The following is a 23421-nucleotide window of genomic DNA, read 5'->3' as shown; positions in this document are numbered from 1 at the left end:
ACAGCGTGCGGCCATATACCATATAATACATACAGCGTGCGGCCATATACCATATAATACATACAGCGTGCCGCCATATACCATATAATACATACAGCATGCCCCCATATACCATATAATACATACAGTGTGCTCCCATATACCATATAATACATACAGTGTGCCACCATATACCATATAATACATACAGCATGCCCCTATATACCATATAATACATACAGCATGCCCCCATATACCATATAATACATACAGTGTGCCGCCATATACCATATAATACATACAGTGTGCCACCATATACCATATAATACATACAGCGTGCCACCATATACCATATAATACATACAGCATGCCCCTATATACCATATAATACATACAGCATGCCCCCATATACCATATAATACATACAGTGTGCCGCCATATACCATATAATACATACAGTGTGCACCCATATACCATATAATACATACAGCGTGCTGACATATACCATATAATACATACAGCATGCCACCATATACCATATAATATATACAGCATGCCGCCATATACCATATAATACATACAGTCTGCCCCCATATACTATATAATACATACAGCGAGCCACCATATACCATATAATACATACAGCGTGCTGCCATATACCATATAATACATACAGCGTGCCGCCATATACCATATAATACATACAGCGTGCGGCCATATACCATATAATACATACAGCGTGCCACCATATATCATCTAATATATACAGCATGCCGCCATATACCATATAATACATACAGTGTGCCCCCATATACCATATAATACATAAGTGTGCCCCTATATACCATATAATATATACAGCGTGCCACAATATATAATCTAATATATACAGCATGCCGCCATATAGTATATAATATATAAAGCATGCTGCCATATAGTATATTTTACATGGTGGCACGCTGAAGGTACACACATACATACACATATATAAACAGTAGATACAGCAAATATACACACATACATATACAGAATATATATATATATATATATATATATATATATATATATATATATATATATATTACACACATACAAAGACACACAGACACATCTATACATACATACATTCATACACACACATATATATACATACATAGAAGTTACCTTAACTCTTTTCTCCTTTTCTCGTCTGCCTTGTCCTCTGATGGGGGTGGGGGGACGTGGGAATCAGAGCGGGGGGGGGGCCAAATCGGAGCCCGGGGGAAGAGGGGGAGCGGAATCGGAGCAGGGGGGAGGCGGAATCGGAGCGGCGGGGGTTACCGGCGCAAACATTGGGCTGGGGCGGGGGCAGGTACCTGTCCCGGGCGGGTGTATGTGATAGGCGGGCCGTGGTGGGAAGTGTCGGCCGGCGCGCAGGAACATGTGCCGGCCGCGGGGGTGGAAGGAGGCTGCGGGGCAAGTGTCGGCAGGCGCGCAAACACATGTGCCGGCCGCGGGTGGGTAAATGTGATGGGCGGCGGCATGGGCGGGGAGATGCGCTGGCCACGCAGATGGATGTGATGGGTGTGCCGCAGGGGGACGTGTCGGCTGGTATGCAAAAACATGTGCTGGAGGAATGTGTGGTGCGCGCAGGTACATGTGCCAGCCGCGGGTGGATTTGAGGGGCGGGCTGCGGGGCAAGTGTCGGCCGGTGCGAAAATACATGTGCAGGCAGCGGGCGGGTGGATGTGAGGGGCGAGGAGATGTACGGACCGGAACACATGCCAGTGGGAGGGAGTCCGACGCGGCTCCCTTGCCTAGCAGGAGGCGCGCCGCCTGAGGCAAGAATCTCAACTGCCTCATGGCAGGTGCGCCCCTGGTTATAGTTTCCAAAATTGGTTATTTGTTTGGGATTTACACAATTCTGGTATTTCAGGGGGAATGAAAACATGTCATGACACCTGAAAACTACTCCCTCAAAATCTGCCCTTCAAAAGCTCAATGTTGCTCCTTCCCTTCTGTGCCCTTAGGAATGCAGAAGTGTTTAGATGTAAATACGTGTGTTTGGTAATTAGTAACCGGTGTTTGTCTTGACAATTTTAGCTAGTTGGCAAAATGTTATGTCTAAAAGCTTCTGCATTTGAAAGTAACTCTGCCTCAGGCTGCACAGTGGATTTTGAAATGCATTGCAAACATGCATCGCTAACTACCAAACTCATATGAATTATGACAGAATAGTATTAAAAATAAATATTGCTGTAATAGCAATATTTGTTTTACCTTTGAAAAATTAATTATGTATAACACTGCACAACAAGTCGCTACTTACAAAATGCATGGTTTTAGGTCAAAACACTAGTTTTTGTTGATGCATTTCATTCTGATTCCTTTGCAATGTATTACAGAATGCAGCGCAAATACATTGGGGGGAATTCATTATTGCTCCTGTGCCTGAAAATTGATTTTGTGCCTTCTGACATATTATTGAAGGCTTTTAGACCTTTTTTTGGCTCTTTTACAGCTTTTCTGACAAATAGGGTGTGGCCTTGTGAAAAGGTGTGGAGTCATATGGAAATTAGTTCGTGCACTAAAAAATTAAGAAGGGTGCCCCAAAATGTGGCGCACAGTTTAGACATGCTAAAAGAAGGTTTTAAAGTAGAACTTGAAAGTCTTATACAGTGGCAGATTCATTATCACAATGATGAATCTAGTGTAGCACAAGATACTGTATGCATTCAAGTGTTTGCGATTATTCAAAACAAATGAATAACAGAAAATCATGTCACTTACCCAATTGGAAGGTTTTATATAGATGTTCAATGGGAAATTTTAATGAATCCTCTGCATAGATCATTTTACCTTTATCTGAAAAAAACCTCTCTAGATATTCTCTAGAATCATAGCCATGTACATGATAGAACTTGTAGTTGCTGGAATCCATTGTTTTCTATTGAGCTGCAGGCAAAGTGACACCTTCTATACTGGTATTTATATAATTCTTTTCATGAGCCTGTCATGGGAATATAAATTTACATGTAGAATACATTTTCTTTAAATAAACAAGACTTTTTTTTAACTCCTTGGAGTAGCTTATATTTGGCCTTAAGGATCAAGCGTTTTTTTTAATTGTTGTTGTCATGGGACTATTCATTTTTCTGTTGTCATAACTGCATAAGGAGTTTAATATGTTGTTTGATTATGTAAGTACCGAAAAATAACGTTTTTTTTTTAATAAAATCAGCTTTGATGAAAATAATTTTATTCTGTTTTTATTATTTGGTCATTGCACCCAAATAGTCAAGATGAGATGGGGTCTTCAGTCATGTTATTTTTGAGCACTGTATATGACTTGATAATCATAAAATTAATATTTATTCAAAATGCACACTGTATGGTCAAGGTTGCATTTATTTTTAAATATTACCACAAATAAACCTTTTTTTAAACTTTCCAAATAAAAAAAAAACAAATATATGGATGGATAAAATCCAAGTGTTTGAGCATTGGTATTACAACACATTAAAAGTGGTTAAGATAAAATATTTATATTAGATGAGATCTAGAAAACCATGTGGAATTTATACAGAAAGTATATTTGAAAATTGTATAATTTTTCATCATACAAACAATAAGATTAATTTTCCAAAGTGGGAATACCGCTTTAAGATCAGCATTCATCTGCTATCAAAATTTTAGAAGTTTTTTAATTTTCATAATTCTTTTAAATCTGCAAGGTGCTTTGTAACTAAACAGGCTACAAAATGCTTACATATTTCAATAAAATAACTCACAATTTTATTTTTTTATTGTAGGGACCTCATAAAACAGAGTCACTGAGAAGAGGTTAGTGGGCTTTTGCAATTTGATCAAAATGAAACTCACAACTTTGCTAATGTAGCCTTGCAACAATAGATTGTTGTATAACGTGTGGATTTGCTGTGCAGATCGTTCTTTTTCCAGATGTTGGTATTTCAAAACACATTGTGGTTATTTCGATATTATTGATACATTGCACATGTTATATAGCTTGAAAAAGGTTTGATACATTCTTTGCATTGCCTGGTGGAAAATACAAGTGTTCTCAGGTTGCTCAAACCACTTTTGGATTCAGATCCCAAAATTTTGGTTCAAAACAAAATTAGATGAAGAAAAGCTTCAGATCAAGAATATCTGCAACAGTTGTCCTCCTCAGACCAGGGAACACCACAGAAAATGAATGATGATGTGTGTCCCATAACTCCCCATAACTAGGGGGCACAGGCCCAAAAACCAGAGCTACTTGGGAAGGATTGCAAAGGAGCAGGCAAGTAATATTCACTGTTTACCTTTATTATAATGTTAGCATAATGAACATAGCCAGAAGGATTATTATATTGTATTATACCTCATGATGTTCAAGCTGATCATATTAGCTCTGACTCCTTGCGCAAAATCAATTCCTGAAAGATTCTCAGTACGAAGAGTCAATAGCAACTAATTAACCATTTATTTAACAAGAACTTTATATTACTAATCATATTCTGCGATCATATCCAAGACTATTGTGTATCTTAGTACATGTGTGCCTTTTTAAAAATCCAGTTTATGTAGCTGGAAGATCTAGTTGTCCCTTTTTAACCCCTTAAGGACGCAGGGTTTTTTTTCGCTCATTTCTCGCTCTCCACCTTCAAAAATCCATAACTTTGAAATTTTTACGTGTAAGGGCTTATTTTGTGCATAACAAGTTTTACTTTCCCGTAATGTTATTTATTTTAACATGCCGTGTACTGCGAAGCTGGAAAAAATTCCAAATGTGGAAAAATTGCAAAAAAAAAAACACCACGTCACGTTCTTGTGGGCTCAGTTTTTACAACTTTGACTGTGCGTTCCAAACAACACCTCTATTCTTTGGTTCGGTATGATCGCGGTGATACCAAATTTATACAGGTTTTATTGCGTTTTAATACATTTTCAAAAATTAAACGAATGTGTACAAAAAAGAAAAAAAATATTTGCCATCTTCTGACGCTAATAACTTTTTTATACTTTGGGGTACGGAGCTGCGTGATGTGTAATTTTTTGCAAAATGAGCCGATGTTTTCATTGCTACCATTCTGAGGACTGTGCGACATTTTGATCACTTTTTATTCCATTTTTTATGTGATGTAAAAAGGTGTAAAAGTCACATTTCGGACATTTGGGTGCCATTTCCCGTCTCGGAGGTCACCGCTGGTCATAACCGTTTTTAAATTTTGATAGATCAGGAATTTTGGGACGCGGCGATACCTAATGTGTTTGTGATTTTTACTACTTATTATGTTTTATATCAGTTCTAGGGAAAGGGGGGTGATTTGAATTTTTAATATTTTATAACATTTTTTAATTTTTTAAACTTTTTTTTAAACTATTTCTTAGACCATCTAGGGTTAATGTACCCTAGATGGTCAGATCTTTCCTACCATATACTGCAATACTGTATTGCAATATATGGAATTTTTGCATGTTATTCGTTACAACGAGCCACTGGCTCATTGTAACGAATCTGCAGAAGCCATTTAGCCTCAGGTCAAACGAAGACCCGGGGCTACCATGGCAACTGATCGCCGCCCCCCGATGACGTTCGGGGGAGTGACGATCGGAATAAAGAAGATGGCGCCCACGCGCTGCCGTCTTTTAAATGCCGCCGGCGACTTTGCCGGCGGCAACGGAAGGGTTAATGGCCGCGATCCGTGCATGCTAAGAATAGTTCATTTGTAGGGACTATTAACATATTTGGCCTGAAAATTAATGCAAAATCCTCTATGCAAGCATACCATTTTTATGGCTCTCTATCAAATAGAGACATAATAAATCCATTTGTTTGAGGTCTAAAAAGTACCCTTAAAGTAAATATAACTAGTATTTTATTTCTATTCATTTTATATAACTGTGTCTCAGTGTATCCTTCCCTAGTTCCGGGTCCCGGTGTCGCTGTGGCAGTTCTGGATTTTGGTCTTTCATCTGGACAGAAATTCTTGGGGTCACGGGACACGCTTCAGCCAATAGGCGGCCTCCTAACGCCAGGAAACACTATAGGAGGTGAAGTCTCCTGGAAAATTGAAGTGACTTCTCGTGCTATGAGGAGGCCACCCATTGGATCAGAGTAGGAAGGAGTCCTAAAGAGCAGGCAAGTAATACTGACAATACTGACTGACTGAGTAATAATGACATTAAGGAAATCACACAGGTCAATGTTATATGTTTAACTTTATTTCAATGTTAATATAATGCACATAACCAGAAGCGTTATTATATTATACTATACCCCATGATGTTTCAGATGATCACATTAGCTGTGACTCCTGGTACAAAATCAGTTCAAGAAAGATTCCCAGAATAAGGAGATAGCAACTAATTAACCATTGATCTAACAGGAGGTTCATAGTAATAATCATATTCTGCAATCATACAGACTAGTGTGCGCTTAGTACATGCCTACCCTCCTGATATCCAATTTATCTAGCTGAAAAATTAAAGGAAACCTATCACTACGGATCTACCTATTAAGGTAGATCCGGTGGTAGGTGCATCTAATGTATGGGCTAATCCTTTACTCCCCTCTATCTTTTCTAATCTTTAATAAGGGTAATATGTAAATTTTCTGAAGACGCTACTGAGACGTGGAGTAGCCGGAGCAGATGCTACTCGGCATGGCTACTACATGCCCAGGTAGCCCCTTTTATACTCCTACCCAGACATCAAGGAGCTGCGTGCACTTGTCCTTGAAGCCGGAGTAGTTCTTCGCACCTTAATAGGTAGATCCTTAGTGGTGGGTTTCCTTTAAGGAGCTGCGTGCACTTGTCCTTGAAGCCGGAGTAGTTCTTCGCACCTTAATAGGTAGATCCTTAGTGGTGGGTTTCCTTTAAGCTGACCTGCATCCTGACAAAGCTATAAAGTTAAATGAGATTTTTACCATTTCTCCCTGGCCTGTTATTCTTTTACACCCTCATCATGACTACAGATATAATGTAACAGTATTATAACATCTCATATGGTCACTATTTGCCTGTCTTTTTATGAGAGTTAATAAAATTTAATGAAAAATCTATTGCCACCCAAAAATATTGTCAATATTTTCCAGCAAAAAAATAAGCCCTCATATAACTTTAATTGTGAAAAACAAAAAAAATGTATAGCTTGTAAAGTGCACCAATAAAATAAAAATATGCTGTCAGAATTCTCTGACTGGACTCCGTTGGCTGAATTCAGAGCTTGTGGGCAACACCCAAAACTGCATTGCTAGGACCTGAATGAAAGCTACCTTGCAGTATCTGTCAGTTTTTCCTTTGCAAGTAGCTGAGCTAACCACTTTTTTTTTGGTGCACCTTTAAGGTGGTGGGTGTGACACACATTTCTGTCAGACTTTGCATTTAAAATTTGGCCCACGTCGGACTAAGCATCGGAACCCCTTCTGTGTTCAGTGTGAAACTTGTGTTGCATGAAGAATAGTGCAGCCGCGCCACATAACGGTCATGTGTGACACAAATGTGGTGCAGATACTTCTTAAATACATGTGAAAGCTTTTCCAAAGTACTTGCACTTATGTTGCAAAAGACTATTAAAGATATTATTCACTGGGGGACATGTATCATTATTTCTGCTAGGCAAATTGTCTAATTTTAGCAACTTTTGCCGCTTTTGCGCCATTTTTGCGACTTTTTACTCTGTCGTTTTTCAAGTACGCCTTGACTGCACCTTTGTGCAGTGTGCCTTATGTACCATTGTTTCCCAGATGTTCCGTGCTACTTTTCACTTAGGTTTCTCTTTTTAACGCCATGTTTGAAACTTTTTTGGTGCAAATCTGCACCTGGTCCAGGGCAGGTGCAAAGGTAGGATTATTTTCATGGACCCGATTTTAACATGTAAATTGGAATTATTTCACATGCACAGTAACCTCTTTTGTCAAAATTCTGAAATGTTTACATTTACATTTTCGTTTATTTTATTGGTTACTTCCAATGGTGAGGTCACACATAAAGGTTTAATTGAAACCTATTACAACAGCTGAGGAGTGGTGATTTTCCTAATGACATTACTGTTAACATTTGAGTTTACAAAACACAATATAAGTGCCATGTTAACACATGTGTTAACATCACATTTACTATGCGTTTTGTAAATTCAAATGTTAACGTTTTTAATGTCAAAATGCATTAAAAACGCAATGTCTTAAATCCCAAATTAACAGTAGTGTCTACTCCTGCATATAACCCCCTCACATAGCTTGTGTCCATGTGGATTTGAGACATCTGCAACAAAAAGTCACAAAAAGAAGCCAAAATTTGCGCGTGCCAGGATAGGAAAAACTGAACATGTATCACAAGTAAAAAGACATGATCATACATAAGATGCAAAAAAGACCTTCCAAAAGTATTTAAAATTCACCCCAGGGAGACCAAACTATGATACATGTCCCCCACAGTGACCTAAATGGGTTTATACCTGGTAGAAGCACTGGAGACTGTATTCAGAGGCTATACTCGGCCATCGATCTAGGAGAAGGGGGGCTCCGCTCCATCCTGTCACTGGATGCTGTAAAGGCGTTTGACAGGGTGGAGTGGAGCTTCCTTTGGGAGGTAATGAGAAGATTTGGACTGGGAGACCGGTTTATCGAAATGGTGAATTTTATGTATACTGCCCCCACAGCAAGAATCCATATAGGGAATAGTGAGTCGGAATTATTTTATCTTACTCGAGGGACCAGACAAGGGTGCCCACTGTCACCTCTATTATTTGCAATAATATATATTTAAATATGCCAGAAATGGCACAAAATACAAGAAAATGAAGAAACAACTAAGATAAATGACCCAATATTGTTATGTCATGGTATAATTATATTATTTAGTCAGTATAATGGTATTTCTCCATTATATCATGAAACTGTTAATGCTATAAAAATAAAAAAAAATGGCCATGGTTTGTTGGCATTATACAGTCACTGCGGATAGCCGTATACACAGTACATGACATTAATAGTACTCTGATAACAATACTTCAGTTATACAAAAGATAAATTGGTTGCATTTTAACCATCCTACATGTGGTTTGATTATCCTATGGTGGAACAAAGTGAATAGAGTAAAAAGGATTTCCTAAATATGCTGGAAACTATACATCCTTTTCCCATTATTATTATTATTATAATCTTATCTTATATATTATTATAAGGCTGGGTGTGAGCCTGTATATCTATACACTAGTAATACATCTGAGCATTCTACTGAAGAGATACATCTTCCTAATGTACAGTAAACCTTTATTGGAAGGCGTACATTCCTATTTCTCCTTGTGAGCTGCAATAAACATAATGGCCTTATAATCAATCATATTAGTACGATTGGTTCTCTTTTTAACCTCACAGCAATCAATAACAAAACCTTCTCCAACTAGAGCTTTCCTGACAAACTCCTCATCATATTTTAAAATGTGGAGCTTATCTTTCCCAACTATATAATATGTTGCCCCTAAACATCCAATAAATAGGAAGTGACCTCCAGGTTTCAGTAACTTTGAAAACTTCCTGAGATATTGAATGAAATCATTTTGGTCTTTGCTGATAACACTTAAGAGCCAAGCGCTGATGATACAATCGGCTGGTGGTAAATCTATTGGCTCTGTCATATTCTCTTTCTCAAAATCACATTTCAGGACATGTTGTAGTGCTGATCTCACTTCTCCTTCTTTGTCAAGTGCCTGGTCACTGAAAGAAATGCAAAAAGTGAAAAAAGTTATTGTCCACCAGTCAACAATAAATGTTAAGCACGAAAGCTCAGAAATTCACTCTGCATATTTTGTTTTAAAGTACTGAAGGATATATGTGTCATGTGGCTATCCAACAACATAATAATAATAATTCCTTTATTTATATAGCGCATACAGATTACACAGCGCTATAGAGAGCTTTCCAAATCGGTCCTTGTCCCCAGTAAGGCTCACAATCTGATCAATTTACCATCATCTATTATAAGATTCAGCAGGAACTTATAGATAATATTGTTGATATGGTTGGTTCATTAAAATAGTTTTACTTACTTAAATTTGATAATGTGTTAATAAATAGTTATTTAAAAGGACTGAGCAAAGACACTACCTATTTATTTCCTAGCCTTCACAGCATTATACAGGTCGGCAATGACAACAGTAAACTGGTGTGCTCTAATATTTTCTCAAATACTCTACCTTTTTCCTTCTATCTCTGCCTGAAGTTCTGCAGCATGTCCCCAGTAAAATGCTCCTGTACGTGTGTCCACCCATCTCTTCAGCTCCATCATACATCTGTCCCTGACCTTCAGGACTATGATGTGTTTGAAGAACTCACAGGCTGAATACAGATGATGAATAATGGGACCAATGCTGAGGTCTATCAAGATATCTCCTTTAATATGACCTGTAGGAAAGAAATCATTCTGAAACATTAGATATATTAAAGGGTTATTCCCTCAAAGACAAGTTTCTTAACCCCTTTCCAGCGTTGGACGTAGTACTACGTTACGGACGTGCTGCATCGCGGCATAGTACTATGTCCCACTTCTGGCACCTACTGCCGAACAGTGCCAGTGCCAGAAGCTGTGAACCCCGCTATAGAGCCAACACCTGGCGATATTCCATCGATCATGGGTGTTAACCCCTTATACGCTGAGGTCATGTGCAAGGGTCTTCTGCACTAGATTGCGCTTATCAGGGGATCCACTGCTCCGATGGCAGCCCCGGGCTCTGCCAGGGCCCCGAGGCTGCACGATCCTGTCCAGGAGCATATATAACACAGTGTAGTACATCTGTATTACACTGTCTTATAGAAAAAGAGCTTGAACAAGCGATCAGAGCATCGCTTGTTCAAGCCAACCTGTAAAAGTAAATAAAAAATGTTTAAAACACTTCATAAAACCACTTTTTAATAAAAATAATTAATTCAAGTTAAAGTCCCCTTAACACCAACATTCCCTATATATAGCTAATAAAGTATAAAAAACACAAAATCATGAAAGAAACCCACATATTTGGTATTGCCGCGTGCATAACAATTTGTACAATAAATCATAAACATTATTGGACCCAGAGCTGTGGCTGGAAGAGGATGTGAGTGAGGCTTTGTGTTTGAGCCTTGCCTTGACTGCAATTTTACAGAAAAATTGGTCCTCATGTCGCAGCAGGGAATTGCAACTGAATTTTAGCAAAGAGGTAACCCATATCTGGACAATATTAAACATCACTTTTATTTTTTCAAAAATAAAATAAAGGTAGTAGCCTTACTACTGAGTGCTTGATTGAGAAATGTTTAAAAGCACAGATGCCCAAGGCTCACTGATAGAAAGGTCAAAGAAAAAGTTCTAATAGCAAGGGTTAAAGCATGAAAACCCGACCCGGAAGGCAAATAAGCCGTGTGGGCTGTAGGGTGTAAAGTACCAGTAGTTATAGGACTATAGACATCCTGGCATAATACGTACAATCACTGTCAAATAATGTAAGACTACTAGAGTACGAGGTATACAGACCTAGTGGCTGAAGGACAGTGATTGTAAGGCAGCGATCTCCCCAATTAAATGGAGACAATCTCTGTCATATAGAGCAGGGGTATAGAGCAAGGGCACAAAACATCGGGGTACCACCTCAGAAACAGAGCTAATAGTGATAGTTCATCAATGGATTATTATCATCTAAACCCATGCATACAATTCTGTATCATGAGATTGTAAATGATCCCAATTATATACAGAAATAAGTCGCTACTATAGAAATATAGATATAGCTCTGCACCACCAAAATGATCCCCAGAGATACCCTATGCTCACTGCATCACAATGGGTTATCGCCAGCCATTCCAGCCGCAATTTCCTAACCCTAAGGGTATGTACAGTTAGATAGAGGTATAGTATCTAGAGCCTAAATGCACTGCATATTAAAATAGCGAACAAATTAGCCCCCCGACATGTTTCGCCAGTGACCTGGCTTCATCAGGGGACAGGCTAATTAGGCAGTATTATCCCGACCCCTGATGAAGCCAGGTCCTTGGTCAGGTCACTTATGATGACTAAGAAGAAGAAGAAGATAACATAGATCAGATCCCCTTGGTGTTTAAAAGAGAAATATAGGATTAAGATAGAGGGTTGTTGAGACAAGTTAAAAACTGGCAAAAGGACACACCGGTGGAAGCAAACTCCCCTTTTGTATCTACATACTGGTGACTATTATATGAAAGGTTAGGGAAGAGGCTACAACAGCTAAATGATCTGTTGTATATATATCTTATATATGTTAGAAGAGAAAAGTAAGGGTTATATGAAGGAGATATAAGAGAATAAGGTTCAACATGGAAAGAGGGCTCAGGATACATTGTAATGCATTACATCTCCTGGTACATGGTACAAGTCGTAGCACCTAAAGGTTGTGCTGGGATTGATTTCAATAATAATGACATATATTTCTCACATATATAGGAGGAAAATAATTAGCGATATAGGAATTGGGTAGAGGAGTATCAGATACATGAAGTCTTCCCCATTGGGATATAATACAACATACCACGTATCATATACTTACATTTAAGTGATCATTATATGAAAGGCAATTGTATAGATGTTACATGATAAAAAGTCCGATTGGGAAGATAACATGCCATCAGTTATACTTTAATTTTTTTTTCCCTGCACACTTGCTTTGTTGACGACTACCTTATGAAAGGTTCATGTATATATTTTTCAGGCCATATGTTATGCTGAATTTATGTTGTATTATTTGTTACAATAATCAGTGCAACGGTAATACCATTTATCTGACATGTGTCAGGATTCAGAGTCTGTGGACCCTCCGGGCCAACAGTGGGAGAACAGCGCAGGAAGGAACACAAGGACTCATGTCAGGAACCCAGGAGATGACACACGGAACAAGAATGCAGCAAAGGACTGGCACACGGGACAGGAACACAGGAGCAGGATCTTGGGGACAAAGGAGGAGGAACTGGAATGCAGGATACACAAGAACACACTGGAACGCTGGAGACACAGGAACATTGGAGACACAGGAGGGTTTCTCTTAACAGGAATGGCTTGAAGATCCGACGGGGAATGACGGGAGCTGTCGGATTAAATGCAGACCTGGAAGTCTGTACTGGCCCTTTAAATCTCAGTGTAGCGCCGTGCGCGTGCCAAGGGAGTGGGGCCATGCGCGGGGCCTAGTCAGGATGGGAGCAGGAACATGGAGAGGTGAGTCCAGTGGGACCGGCACCACAGAGAGGTTCAAGGGTGCACCCCCGATCCGTGACAGGGATCGCAGGGGTACCCATGACAATTATGCGTATGACATGAATAGTAAGCGAGACATGTTGAAAAATATATATTTTTTTTTATTTAGTTTTTTTATTCTTTTATCTCTCTTTTTCCTCTCTCCCCTTAAGTAAATAAATAGGTATTAGACAGATAAACCATCGGCTGTGAGGGAAGCATACTGTAGTGCGGAATGTTTAGACAATTATGTATAGGTCATTAAGGCAGTTTTGGCGTAGCCACAGTGAACACAGCCATCATAGCTCATTCCTATTTACAAAGTTTTCCCCCTCCAAGAGAAGAAGAGTTATCAAGCCCTTATTTTTTGTAAGCAAACGTTAGGGAGCACTTCTGAGTGCCATTTCCCCCGACCAAGGGGTTTGAGGGATAGCGTGGTATTGTATTTGTGTTTTTTTCTTCTCAATCCCTCTCTCTCAGAATTCTCCTTTTCTGAATACCAGTTATATTCTCGAGCAAAAGTCGAGTTTTTCAGCACAAAAAATGTTTTGAAAAACCTCACTTCAGCTTATATTGGAGTCAAGAAAAACAAACAAACAGTGTACTCACCTTCTGACTCCCCCAGGCAGGTCCTTTTCTATACAGCGATGCTCTGGCATCGACTCCGTGTCCCAGCGCTGTTCTTTGCAGGGATCGTGACGTCAGCCGCTTTCTGTCCCGATCGATGGCATAACACCCGCGATTGGTGCTAGCACCAATCGCGGGTGTTACCGGTAAGTCTTTGCTGCAATATGCAGCGAAGACTTACCGGCTATGGAGAGGGCTCAGCCTGTAGGTCCTCTTCATGCACCCGCACCTGACTTGAGCCGTACTATTACGGCACGTGTCAGGAAGGGGTTAAGATCAAGGAGATGGTAATTTATATGAGGAGGAACAAAGCACCACCAAAACCGATTGGGATAAAAGAGAAATGATTGAGCAGGTCAGATAGTACACATATCTAGATGTGCACTTTGATGACTGGTTAGATCGGAGGACAAACAATGATAAAGTTTAAATTAAGCAATAAAGGCTTTAGAAGAAGCTGTGTAGGTGAAACCCAGGGTCGGGTGGACATGTGTGACTGGCATCCTGCTTATGTCTAGATATTTTGTGAATATATTTTCAAATAAAATTTTAAACTACAAAGAATATACTACACTATCCATACGCGTATTGTCTTAAAGAGAGATGGCAATGAAGGAGGATTAGGAAACGCGATGGACTTGGTCTGAATGGTGACCTATTCTTGTCGGAAATCTCTGGAGATGTGTAATACTCATTGTAAAGGATCGATGCATCAAGCAATATACTTTGTTGGATTCATAAAGAATTTATAAAGGATTGTCAGAGCTCCGGCCAGAGTAATTTCTTTATCTTTTGTTTTAATTGTGGGACTGTTTGTGGACCGTCCCTGAACCGTTGTTAGCTCCTGGGAGCCAAGAGTGCAACACATTAAGTATTGTTTAAAAAATACAATGCAAACACATTGAGGTACATTTACTAAGGGTCGGGCGCCAGTTGAGCACCAAACTGCTTGTACGTGTATTTAAGAAGTGTCCAAGGCACATATGTGTCGCATGCGACCCTTTTGTGTGGTGGCTGCACTATTCTACATGCAACATAAATTTTGTCACTGAAGGGGTTGCTCAGGTGCTCAGTCGGACCGTGCGCACATATTGTGGCCTCTCATCTCCTCATATTGTGGCCCCATCATCTCCCCTCATATTGTAGCCCCCTCTCATCCCCCCTTCATATTCTGGCCCCTCTCATCTCCTCTTCATATTGAGGCACAGCTCATCTCCTCCTCATAATGTGGTTTCTCTCATCTCATATTGTGATCCTGATCATCTCCTCCTCATATTGGGGCTGCTCTCATCTCTTCCTCCTATTGTGACCTCTCATCTCTTTCTCATATTGTGGCCACTCTCATCTCTCCCTTATATTGTGGCTCCTCTCATCTGCCCTTCACATTTTGGTCTCTCATATTCCCTTCATAATGTGACCTTTCATCTTTCCCTCATATTGTGGTCCCTCTCAACTCCTCCTCATATTTTTGTTTCTCAAACCCCCTCCTATTGTGACCTCTCATCTCTTCCTCATATTGTGGCCACTCTGTTCTCTTCCTCATATTGTGGTCCCTCAATCCCCCTCATGTTTGATCTCCTCTGCTACCCCTTATCCTCTGTGCCCCCTCAGCTCTACTTTATCTGGTGGGCCCCCTTAATATTGTATCCCAAACACCTCATCCTGTGGCCACCATCCTCCTCTTGTTAAAGTGTATTGTAAAACAATAAACTACATACTCAAAATGTCCCCATTCCCAAGGAGCACTCCTCCTCATCCTATGCTGCTGGCATATGCAGTGATGCCGGCAAACATGGTGCTGTCATCACATCACACCTTCTGGCCTTTGCTGCAAGCATCAAGGTGAATAGTGATGGTGCAGAGAACTGAAGGTGTTCTGCAGCATCATCATATTTATCTCTCCGCGTTCAGAGAGTGCAGATAGAGTTAAAGTACTGGCAGAACTAAGAGGTGTCAGGGTCCACCGGTGATCTTCCAGGCTATCTGTGGCGCCAATCACTCAGAATAATTTCCTTTTCATAAACGAATATCTTTATTCATAGGCTGAACAATACACGTTTCGAGCCCGGACTGGGCTCTTCCACTGTTATATACAGCATAAAATTACATTAAAACATATTTGACCTATATAATGGTGTTTTGTCACAAAATTGAGGGGGAGTGGCTTCAGAGTGACACTGGAATAAAGAAAAAAAAATATTGAAAGTTCATTCCTGCTACCACTTGGTATGGACCAGTGGTTTCTGAGAGAGAGAAGAAAAAAAACCTTTAAGTGCTAGGAATAAAGGGGTAGGGAAGTTACTTGTCAGAAATATAGATTAAAAATGGGGAGTACAGGAAAATATATTTGCATAACATATAAAAGTATATAAATACAAGAAGCATCATTCATATGTTTACAACAAATAGTTAATTGCAGGTACCGTTCAATAAAAGTGTAAAGGCAAAAAGGCGAAGCAGAGGTGTGGATCAGATGCCATTATACAAGTCAGATAGGTTTTAATGTAATTTTATGCTGTATATAACTGAGGAAGAGCCCGGTCCGGGCTCGAAACGCATATTGTTCAGCCTATGAATAAAGATATTCGTTTATGAAAAGTAATTATTCTGAGTGATTGGCGCCACAGATAGCCTGGAAGATCACCATAGATTTTCATATGTAGTAGAGAGTAGATTGTATTAGATTGTTTCTTTATTTGTTATGCTATGAAGTATTTTGCTATATAGTTTCATTTTAAGGTATATAGGAAGGTGTACAAGTGATAATACGCATGTCTGAAGAAGGAGGAACCTCCGAAACGTCACACGTACGGTTTGGGTGTTCAGAGTCTGGGTGATACCAAGGAGTTGGTGTGGATATTGATCACTATGGACTACTGCTTTCTATAGAAAGTAAAGAGTGGTGACGTCCTTTTTAAGCGTTTTATTATGTACTTGTTTTTTACTAATATATAAAGGTAAAAATGTTTTTCTACACAAGGTCTCAAGGACTCTGATGTGCATGAATAGAGGGAAGAAAAGGAGTTCCTGGTTGGACCTTGTTCACACCACACTAGAAATGGGAGCAATAGCATTTTTTGTATAGCCCGTCTAACCCTGCTCATAGCACATATGTTCACATTCGTTGTAAGCACTTCACACATGAATGAATGAAACAGGTGGAATTAATCAGTCACGGACAGATCCCAGTGCCCGATATCTCAGAAGATAAAGCCAAAAACATACACTAAGGTGGCTACTGCTGCTAAACACTCACTACAGGCAGTCCACAGGGTTACGTACAAGATAGGTTCTGCAGGTTTGTTCTTAAGTTGAATTTGTATGTAACTCAGAACTGTATACTTTATTATTGTAACCCCAGCCAAATTTTTTTTTGTCTCTGTGACAATTGGATTTTAAAAATGTTGGCTTGTCAAAAGAACCAGGATTAACAATGAAGCTTCATTGCAGACACCTGTGATAACTATTACAGCTCTTTAATGTAGTTTAGGGTTAAAGTACAGTAAATTACCAACATCCAGAGTCCGTTTGTAACTAGGGGGTCGTCTATAAGTCAGGTTTTCTTAAGTAGGAGACCATCTGTATTCAAAATAATTATATATATATATATAATACCATATATAATCGAGTATAAGCCGAGACCCCTAATTTTACCATCAAAAACTGGAAAAACCTATTGACTAGAGTATAAGCCGAGGGTGGGAAATGCATTGGTCACAGACCCCCCCAGTATGTATACAGCCTGCCCCCAGTAGTATACAGCCTTCCCCCAGTAGTATACAGCTTGCCCCCAGTAGTATACAGCTTGCCCCCAGTAGTATACAGCCAGTCCTCAGTATACAGCCAGTTCCCAGTAGTATACAGCCTGCCCCCAGTAGTATATAGCCAGTCCCAGTAGTATACAGCATTGCCCCCAGTAGTATACGGCACAGCCCCCAGTAGTATACAGCACTGCCCCCAGTAGTATACAGCACTGCCCCCAGTACCAGCTTGCCTACAGTAATATACAGCCAGCACAGCATTAAAAGAAAATAATAAACTTATATACTCACCCTCCGGTGGCCCCGATGCACAGCACTGCTCCCCTGATGTCCATGCGGGTTCTCTTCTGGCTTCCGCGCCCGTCTTCTTTCTTCTCTAACTTCGTGCTGGGCGCCACCATTGTTCTCCCCCGGATGGCGTCTAGTATGACGCGCCGCTGCTGGCATACTAGGCCCCGCCTGGGAGAGAAACATGCCGGCGCCCAGCACGAAGTTAGAGAAGACCGCTGCAGGTCTGGGCCACCGGAGGGTGAGTATATAAGTTTACTATTTTTTAAATATTTTTTATGACTGTATGACTTATGTATGACTCGTGTATAAGCCGAGGGGACGTTTTTCAGCACATTTTTTGTGCTGAAAAACTCGGCTTATACACGAGTATATATGGGATATAAAAAGTTTTTCTTGTGTCAAGATGTAAAAGACACACTACTCCTCTGTGCATTTTCTTTATTTTCTACCATATTTGACCTGCATTTCAGATCCTCTGCATTCCTTCTAGTGTAAAGAATAGATGAAGCATAGCCTGTCCGTACTTCACAGAAAATTCTTTATTCCATCATACTCACAATTCGACATTTTAAAACCCACTTTTAAAATCCTCTAAGCATACACATGCTAGCCAGAATGCACAACCCAGGGTTTTTCCCACAAGTCAAACTTCGAGGCATCAGAACCTCATTAAATACACCTCAGCAGCTACAGAACCTCATAACACACACCTCATCTACTGCAGAACCTCGGCCTTTTTACCACAGGCCTTTTTACGTTTAAAATGAATCTGTTATTATGATTAGGGGACAAAAACCTCAACTAACCAATTACGCAGGACAGTGAAAGGGTCAGTATATTCTATATTCTGGGAATTGCAGCATTTCACAGAAAAAAGACTACAAAAGAATATTAAAGAGTCACAGGAGTGGAGAAGAGCCATGCTGTTATGTTTTCTTCTGGCACAATTAATGTCCCATTATCCAGGAACATCGTCACACGTCTGTGATGCAGTGGCGTAACTACCGTGGTAGCAAACATAGGAATTGCTACGGGGGCCCCTCCTCTCAGGGGGCCCGGATCCGGCCTACCACACGAACTATAGAATGCCTGCACAGCACATGTTCCCTAGTACAGAACCTTATGCTCAGAGAAGAAATGCTAGGAGAGGCAGAGGAAAAGAGAGCGGCAGGAGAAGACACTTCAGGTAACAACCTGTCCTGTCACCCAGCTGCATTTTTATCTATGTGGCCTTCTGACCCGCAGAGCATGGAGCAGAGGTCTAATGACAACCACTACCTGCCTTATCGTTCCACCCTTCTGACTGGACAATGTCTCCTGAGATGTAAACAGTTTCAGTGCCTGTAAGAGGATCGCTGGACGCTGCTTCCAGGGATTATAAGTCAAAGTGTGCAGGGGATACAAATGTGTATCCCCTGGGCAAGGTGTTTGGCGTTTCTGATTTTAAAGATTTGATATGCGAGCTTTTTTAATATTTCCTTGTGATTATATACAATAAATAGTTTTTATCCTGGTCTTCTACACTATCTGTCCTCAATCCCCGACACAGGGACGGCAGTGAACCTCGGACATGAGAGTGGGACGTGGTGTACACTTCGGTCTAGAGAGTGGAGATGGGGAGAAGGATGTTGAACCTAGGAGACCTAGCCTAGGAGACCTATTCCTAACCTGAGGAAAAGAGGTGGTGAGATTCCTCATTGCCGAATGTGAATAGGAGCTTGTAATGGAGTAGAGCACTGACACTTTCTTGTTTGCTTTGTACATTTTGGCTCCTCTGGACACATACACCGTTTTGTTTCAGATACCAAACGATCCTTTTGAAGTCTATGATTGTATGTGTATATGACTTAATGCACGATTGTATATATGAGTGTATTATGCACATGTAAATGCAAGTGTATATGCACACATAAATGTATGTTTATACATGTATATATGAGTTTATAACTATATACAATTGATATTATTATGTATATTATTGTGCACACTTAGGCTATATTCACACTAACGTGTGCCTGCCGTACCGTAGACACCCCCCTCCATAGAGAAACATGGGGCACGGCGCCGTATTCCCGGGAAAGATTGGAAACGGCGTTGTACACCCACTGCCGTCCCCCACACGCCAGTGTGAATGTAGCCTTAATGTATATAACTGAGTGAATGTGTGTATATGAGTATAAAATGTATTTGTATCGGTACATAACTGTATGTGTATGAGGGTTATAAATATGTGTATATGAGTTAATAAATCTACATGTATCAATATATAAAGGTATCTGTATAAATATGCTTACAAATAAAAAAACCTTAAAATACATTTGAAGTCAAGTTTAATGGAGTTTTCCAGATCCAGAATATTAACAGCCTTTCTGTATTATAGGTTTGTAATGATGATGTGACCCGTGCAGTTCCCCTTAACCACCACTACACAATGGGCAGTGCTGTTTATTTCTGTCTCTGCCCTGTGTGTAGTAAAACTGTGTGAAACTGTTCTCCTGTGATCAGCGATGCTGCCAGTTGTCACATCGCCATCATGTATTATAAATAATCTATCCTACTGAAAGGTTGCAATATTTTGTGACTGTAAAACTTTACGTTAAATGTAGGTTAATGGCAGTTGCTGTAGGTCCCATTACACACAACACAAACATGTATTAGAATATATCTGCTGGTTTGTTTTTGAGAAATGACATATCTATCTCTTTACAACTTCTGGAGCCTGAGTCATGTGGGCGGGTGTTCCATGGTGACTCCATGACTCCTCCTGCTTGAAACATTGCATGACGTGGATCCCAGAAGCTGAATAGAGATAAGTACCTTTTCTAAATGTGATTTCTCAAAAATAATCAAATACGGGACCTGCGGCAGCTGCTGATAACCTGATAACTGAAATCCTGCCGACAGGTTCCTTTTAAGGTTATGCACCATATTACGTAAGGGGGCCCCATTCAGAAGTCTGCTATGGGGCCCTGCATTTTCTAGTTACGCCTCTGCTGTGATGTTCTGTGTCATGAGACATAAATTAAGCCAGACCAGTGGGACACTTCTCTATGAGGTAACTTGCTATATGGAAGCTGCTGTCTGTGTTACACACACGGCTCTTGACCTCATAGTATGCAGACAGAACAACAACTTACTGCATGTCTGCATCTCCTCACATTCACCCTGCTGCTGCCGCGCTCCTATGTGCAGCTTTGCCTCCTCTGCTCAGACTGCACTCACATCAATGTGAGGAGGGGGAGCACAGGAGAAGTTGTCACATGCTCCCTAGAGCTCCTTCTCAGCAGGGGAAGTATGTAAGTTTTGTAAATTTGTAGCAGCCGCTAATAGCTGCCAATCCCTGGTTCCCTGACAATGTTGGGTTATCATATTGGCACTCTATAGCAGCCTCCGGCCCCTCAGGAGCCTCATCCTAAACACCCCAATGACAATCCGTCATAGCCGGGGACCCCCGTCCCCTCTCTAGTCAGGGTCCCCTGAACAAATTCCCTCCAAACTCCCCTGATGGTGGCCGTGATCACAAGTAATTAATTCCTAAAACAACAATTGAATTATACAAGATGGTCAAAACAAATGTTCTGAACTGAAAAACCCCCTCCCTCTCTTACCACCCTCTTATTACATCTCCTGTTTATACATTTACTGTGGTAATAAACTTGGATCATTTTGGTATTTACTTTTTCTTTGTAATAATTTGCCTGGATCCATATTGTACAAATAATTTCCCTTATGGATTTACAAAATTTTTCTCTATTCTACTTGTTTATTCTTCAAAAGGCAAGTTTCCCAAATATAAGGCAGTTTTACATTTGAAACATATGAATTACAGAAAGTTACATACCCAATTGGAAAGTTTTTGTAAAATTTTCAAGAGGAAATATCAAGGAATCATCTCTCAAGGGCATATCAGGCTTATCTGAAAAATAACGCTCTAGATATTCTCTGGAATCGCAGCCATGTACATGGTAGAACTTCTGCTTACAGGGATCCATTGTCTAATAGTGCGGTATAGACCGGTGCTCCAGGTATCTAAATAGTTACTTGGGATAAAGAATTACTCATAACATCCTGAGTTTTTATATTCACCAGTCAGTCATGGGAACAAATAGAATTATTAATCTTTAAATAAACAATCCTGCCTCTTTTTTAACCCATACAACCAGCTTGATTATTGATTAAAGGCATTTTCCCATAACAGAAAATTCTCAAATTTCAATCCGCTAGTGATTTTTACCCAATAAAGGTAATTTTCTCTTTTTTTTAAAAAAAATTATTAATTTCCAAAGTTACATACATTGTCATAATAATGTATGGATGTACTGATAAATACAGCAAATTAGGTGCAATATACAATGTATTTATGTCTTATCCAAATTCTTCTAATTTTACCCCCCTTTCCCACCCCCACCCCAACTACGTCACCAATCTAACATGCCTTGGTGATGGATATATATTTTAGGTTTGTTTAGATTCAATCTCTTCCAGTTGTTTATATAATTTATCAACCTGTTCTAGCTTAGGGGCTTCTTTTTCTAGCCATTGTATTAGGAAAGTCTTTTTGGCTGCTAATAGTTTCATATGGGTTTTTCTGGAGATATTAATTTCCTTATAATAGTGAAATAGGCATAGCCAAGGGTCTGTTTTTATTTTTGATGTATAAATTGTATAAATTTGTATAAATTTATATAATCTATCACTTCAGTCTACTAACTGCTTGTGGAAGGACAGCTCCATAAACATTGGGTCATGTTTGCTTTAGTTTGCTTACCTTTTGGACATACTTTCTGATCTTTAAGATGCAAATCTACATTTAAAGGCTCTATATGCTCTTAGTATTATTTTAAATTGAATTTCCCTCCATATCTCAGAGTTTATGGCTGCTCTCAAAATATACATGCCTTTTACCATCCTGCATCATATTCTTGGGTATACATAGTGTAAAAATGTCCTCCTTCCACTTCATGCTAATGTTTTTATGCCAGTCTTTTATATTTAAATGTGCTATATAGTTTTAATATAATCTTATAGCCTGGTGTACTTATTCATTTTTCAAATTTTTCATGATTTTGATTAATAATGTTCACCAGCTGTATATAAAAGAAATGTTCTAATGGAGGCAAATTATATTTTTCTAACTTATGTGCAAATGGATATGCTTTTAACATATCATTCCCAATGATCTCGTGCACAGTGTCCAATCCATTTAGTTTCCACAGGGTTATTTTATTTTTAGGTATTATTTTGTAAATGATTTTATATCTCTAATTTTTAAATATTTGGTTACTATACTTTTGATTTTTAACAATTTACATACATTTTTCCAAACAATAATAGTATCATTTAAAATATATCTAATTTTTAATATCTAATATTTTATTTGGACTGTTATTGTGTAGTAAGCTCCTAATATTATATACATTATATATATCTTCTTCTCCCGCTATGGTATAATTTCTTCTCTTCCAGGTTAATCATTCTTTTAAGAGGTCATTTTCAACCCCTTGCTTTACAATAGCAGTAGGCAGGGACTCTCTTCATGATCCCTC

At 39.5% G+C, this 23421-nt stretch overlaps 1 protein-coding gene and 1 long non-coding RNA gene across 2 annotated transcripts in view; one reads left to right on the top strand and one right to left on the bottom strand.

Annotated features, from left to right (window-relative positions):
- The window catches only part of LOC140135198 (uncharacterized), a 59458-nt gene extending 53361 nt beyond the window's left edge, over positions 1–6097 (top strand). Inside the window, exons 2-3 of the long non-coding RNA XR_011856485.1 lie at positions 3771–3801; positions 5875–6097. This is a non-coding gene — a long non-coding RNA (uncharacterized lncRNA). The remainder of the gene's footprint in view (positions 1–3770; positions 3802–5874) is intronic.
- Positions 6098–6213: 116 nt separating this feature from the next.
- LOC140135195 (nicotinamide N-methyltransferase-like) lies at positions 6214–21906 on the bottom strand. The gene is made up of 3 exons (XM_072156349.1): positions 21717–21906; positions 10159–10366; positions 6214–9679 (listed from the first exon to the last, which is right to left on the bottom strand). The coding sequence occupies exons 1-3, from the start codon at positions 21865–21867 to the stop codon at positions 9256–9258; spliced, it is 783 nt and encodes a 260-aa protein (XP_072012450.1). The 5' UTR covers positions 21868–21906; the 3' UTR covers positions 6214–9255.
- Between the last annotated feature and the right edge of the window lie 1515 nt (positions 21907–23421).

Source organism: Engystomops pustulosus, chromosome 6, assembly GCF_040894005.1.
Source record: "Engystomops pustulosus chromosome 6, aEngPut4.maternal, whole genome shotgun sequence".
Lineage (NCBI taxonomy): Eukaryota > Metazoa > Chordata > Amphibia > Anura > Leptodactylidae > Engystomops > Engystomops pustulosus.
The sequence above is the reverse complement of the archived record's forward strand: the minus strand, read 5'-3'. Positions and strand labels throughout refer to the sequence as shown.

Bases quoted from the DNA above. Each gene is read 5' to 3' on its own strand.
- LOC140135195 (XM_072156349.1), bottom strand. From the start codon at position 21,867: ATGGATCCCTGTAAGCAGAAGTTCTACCATGTACATGGCTGCGATTCC. The intron at 10,367-21,716 runs GTATGTAACTTT...TCTTTCCTACAG, and splicing joins TACAAAAACTTTCCAATTGG to GTCATATTAAAGGAGATATC. The intron at 9,680-10,158 runs GTAGAGTATTTG...CATTTCTTTCAG, and splicing joins GCAGAGATAGAAGGAAAAAG to TGACCAGGCACTTGACAAAG.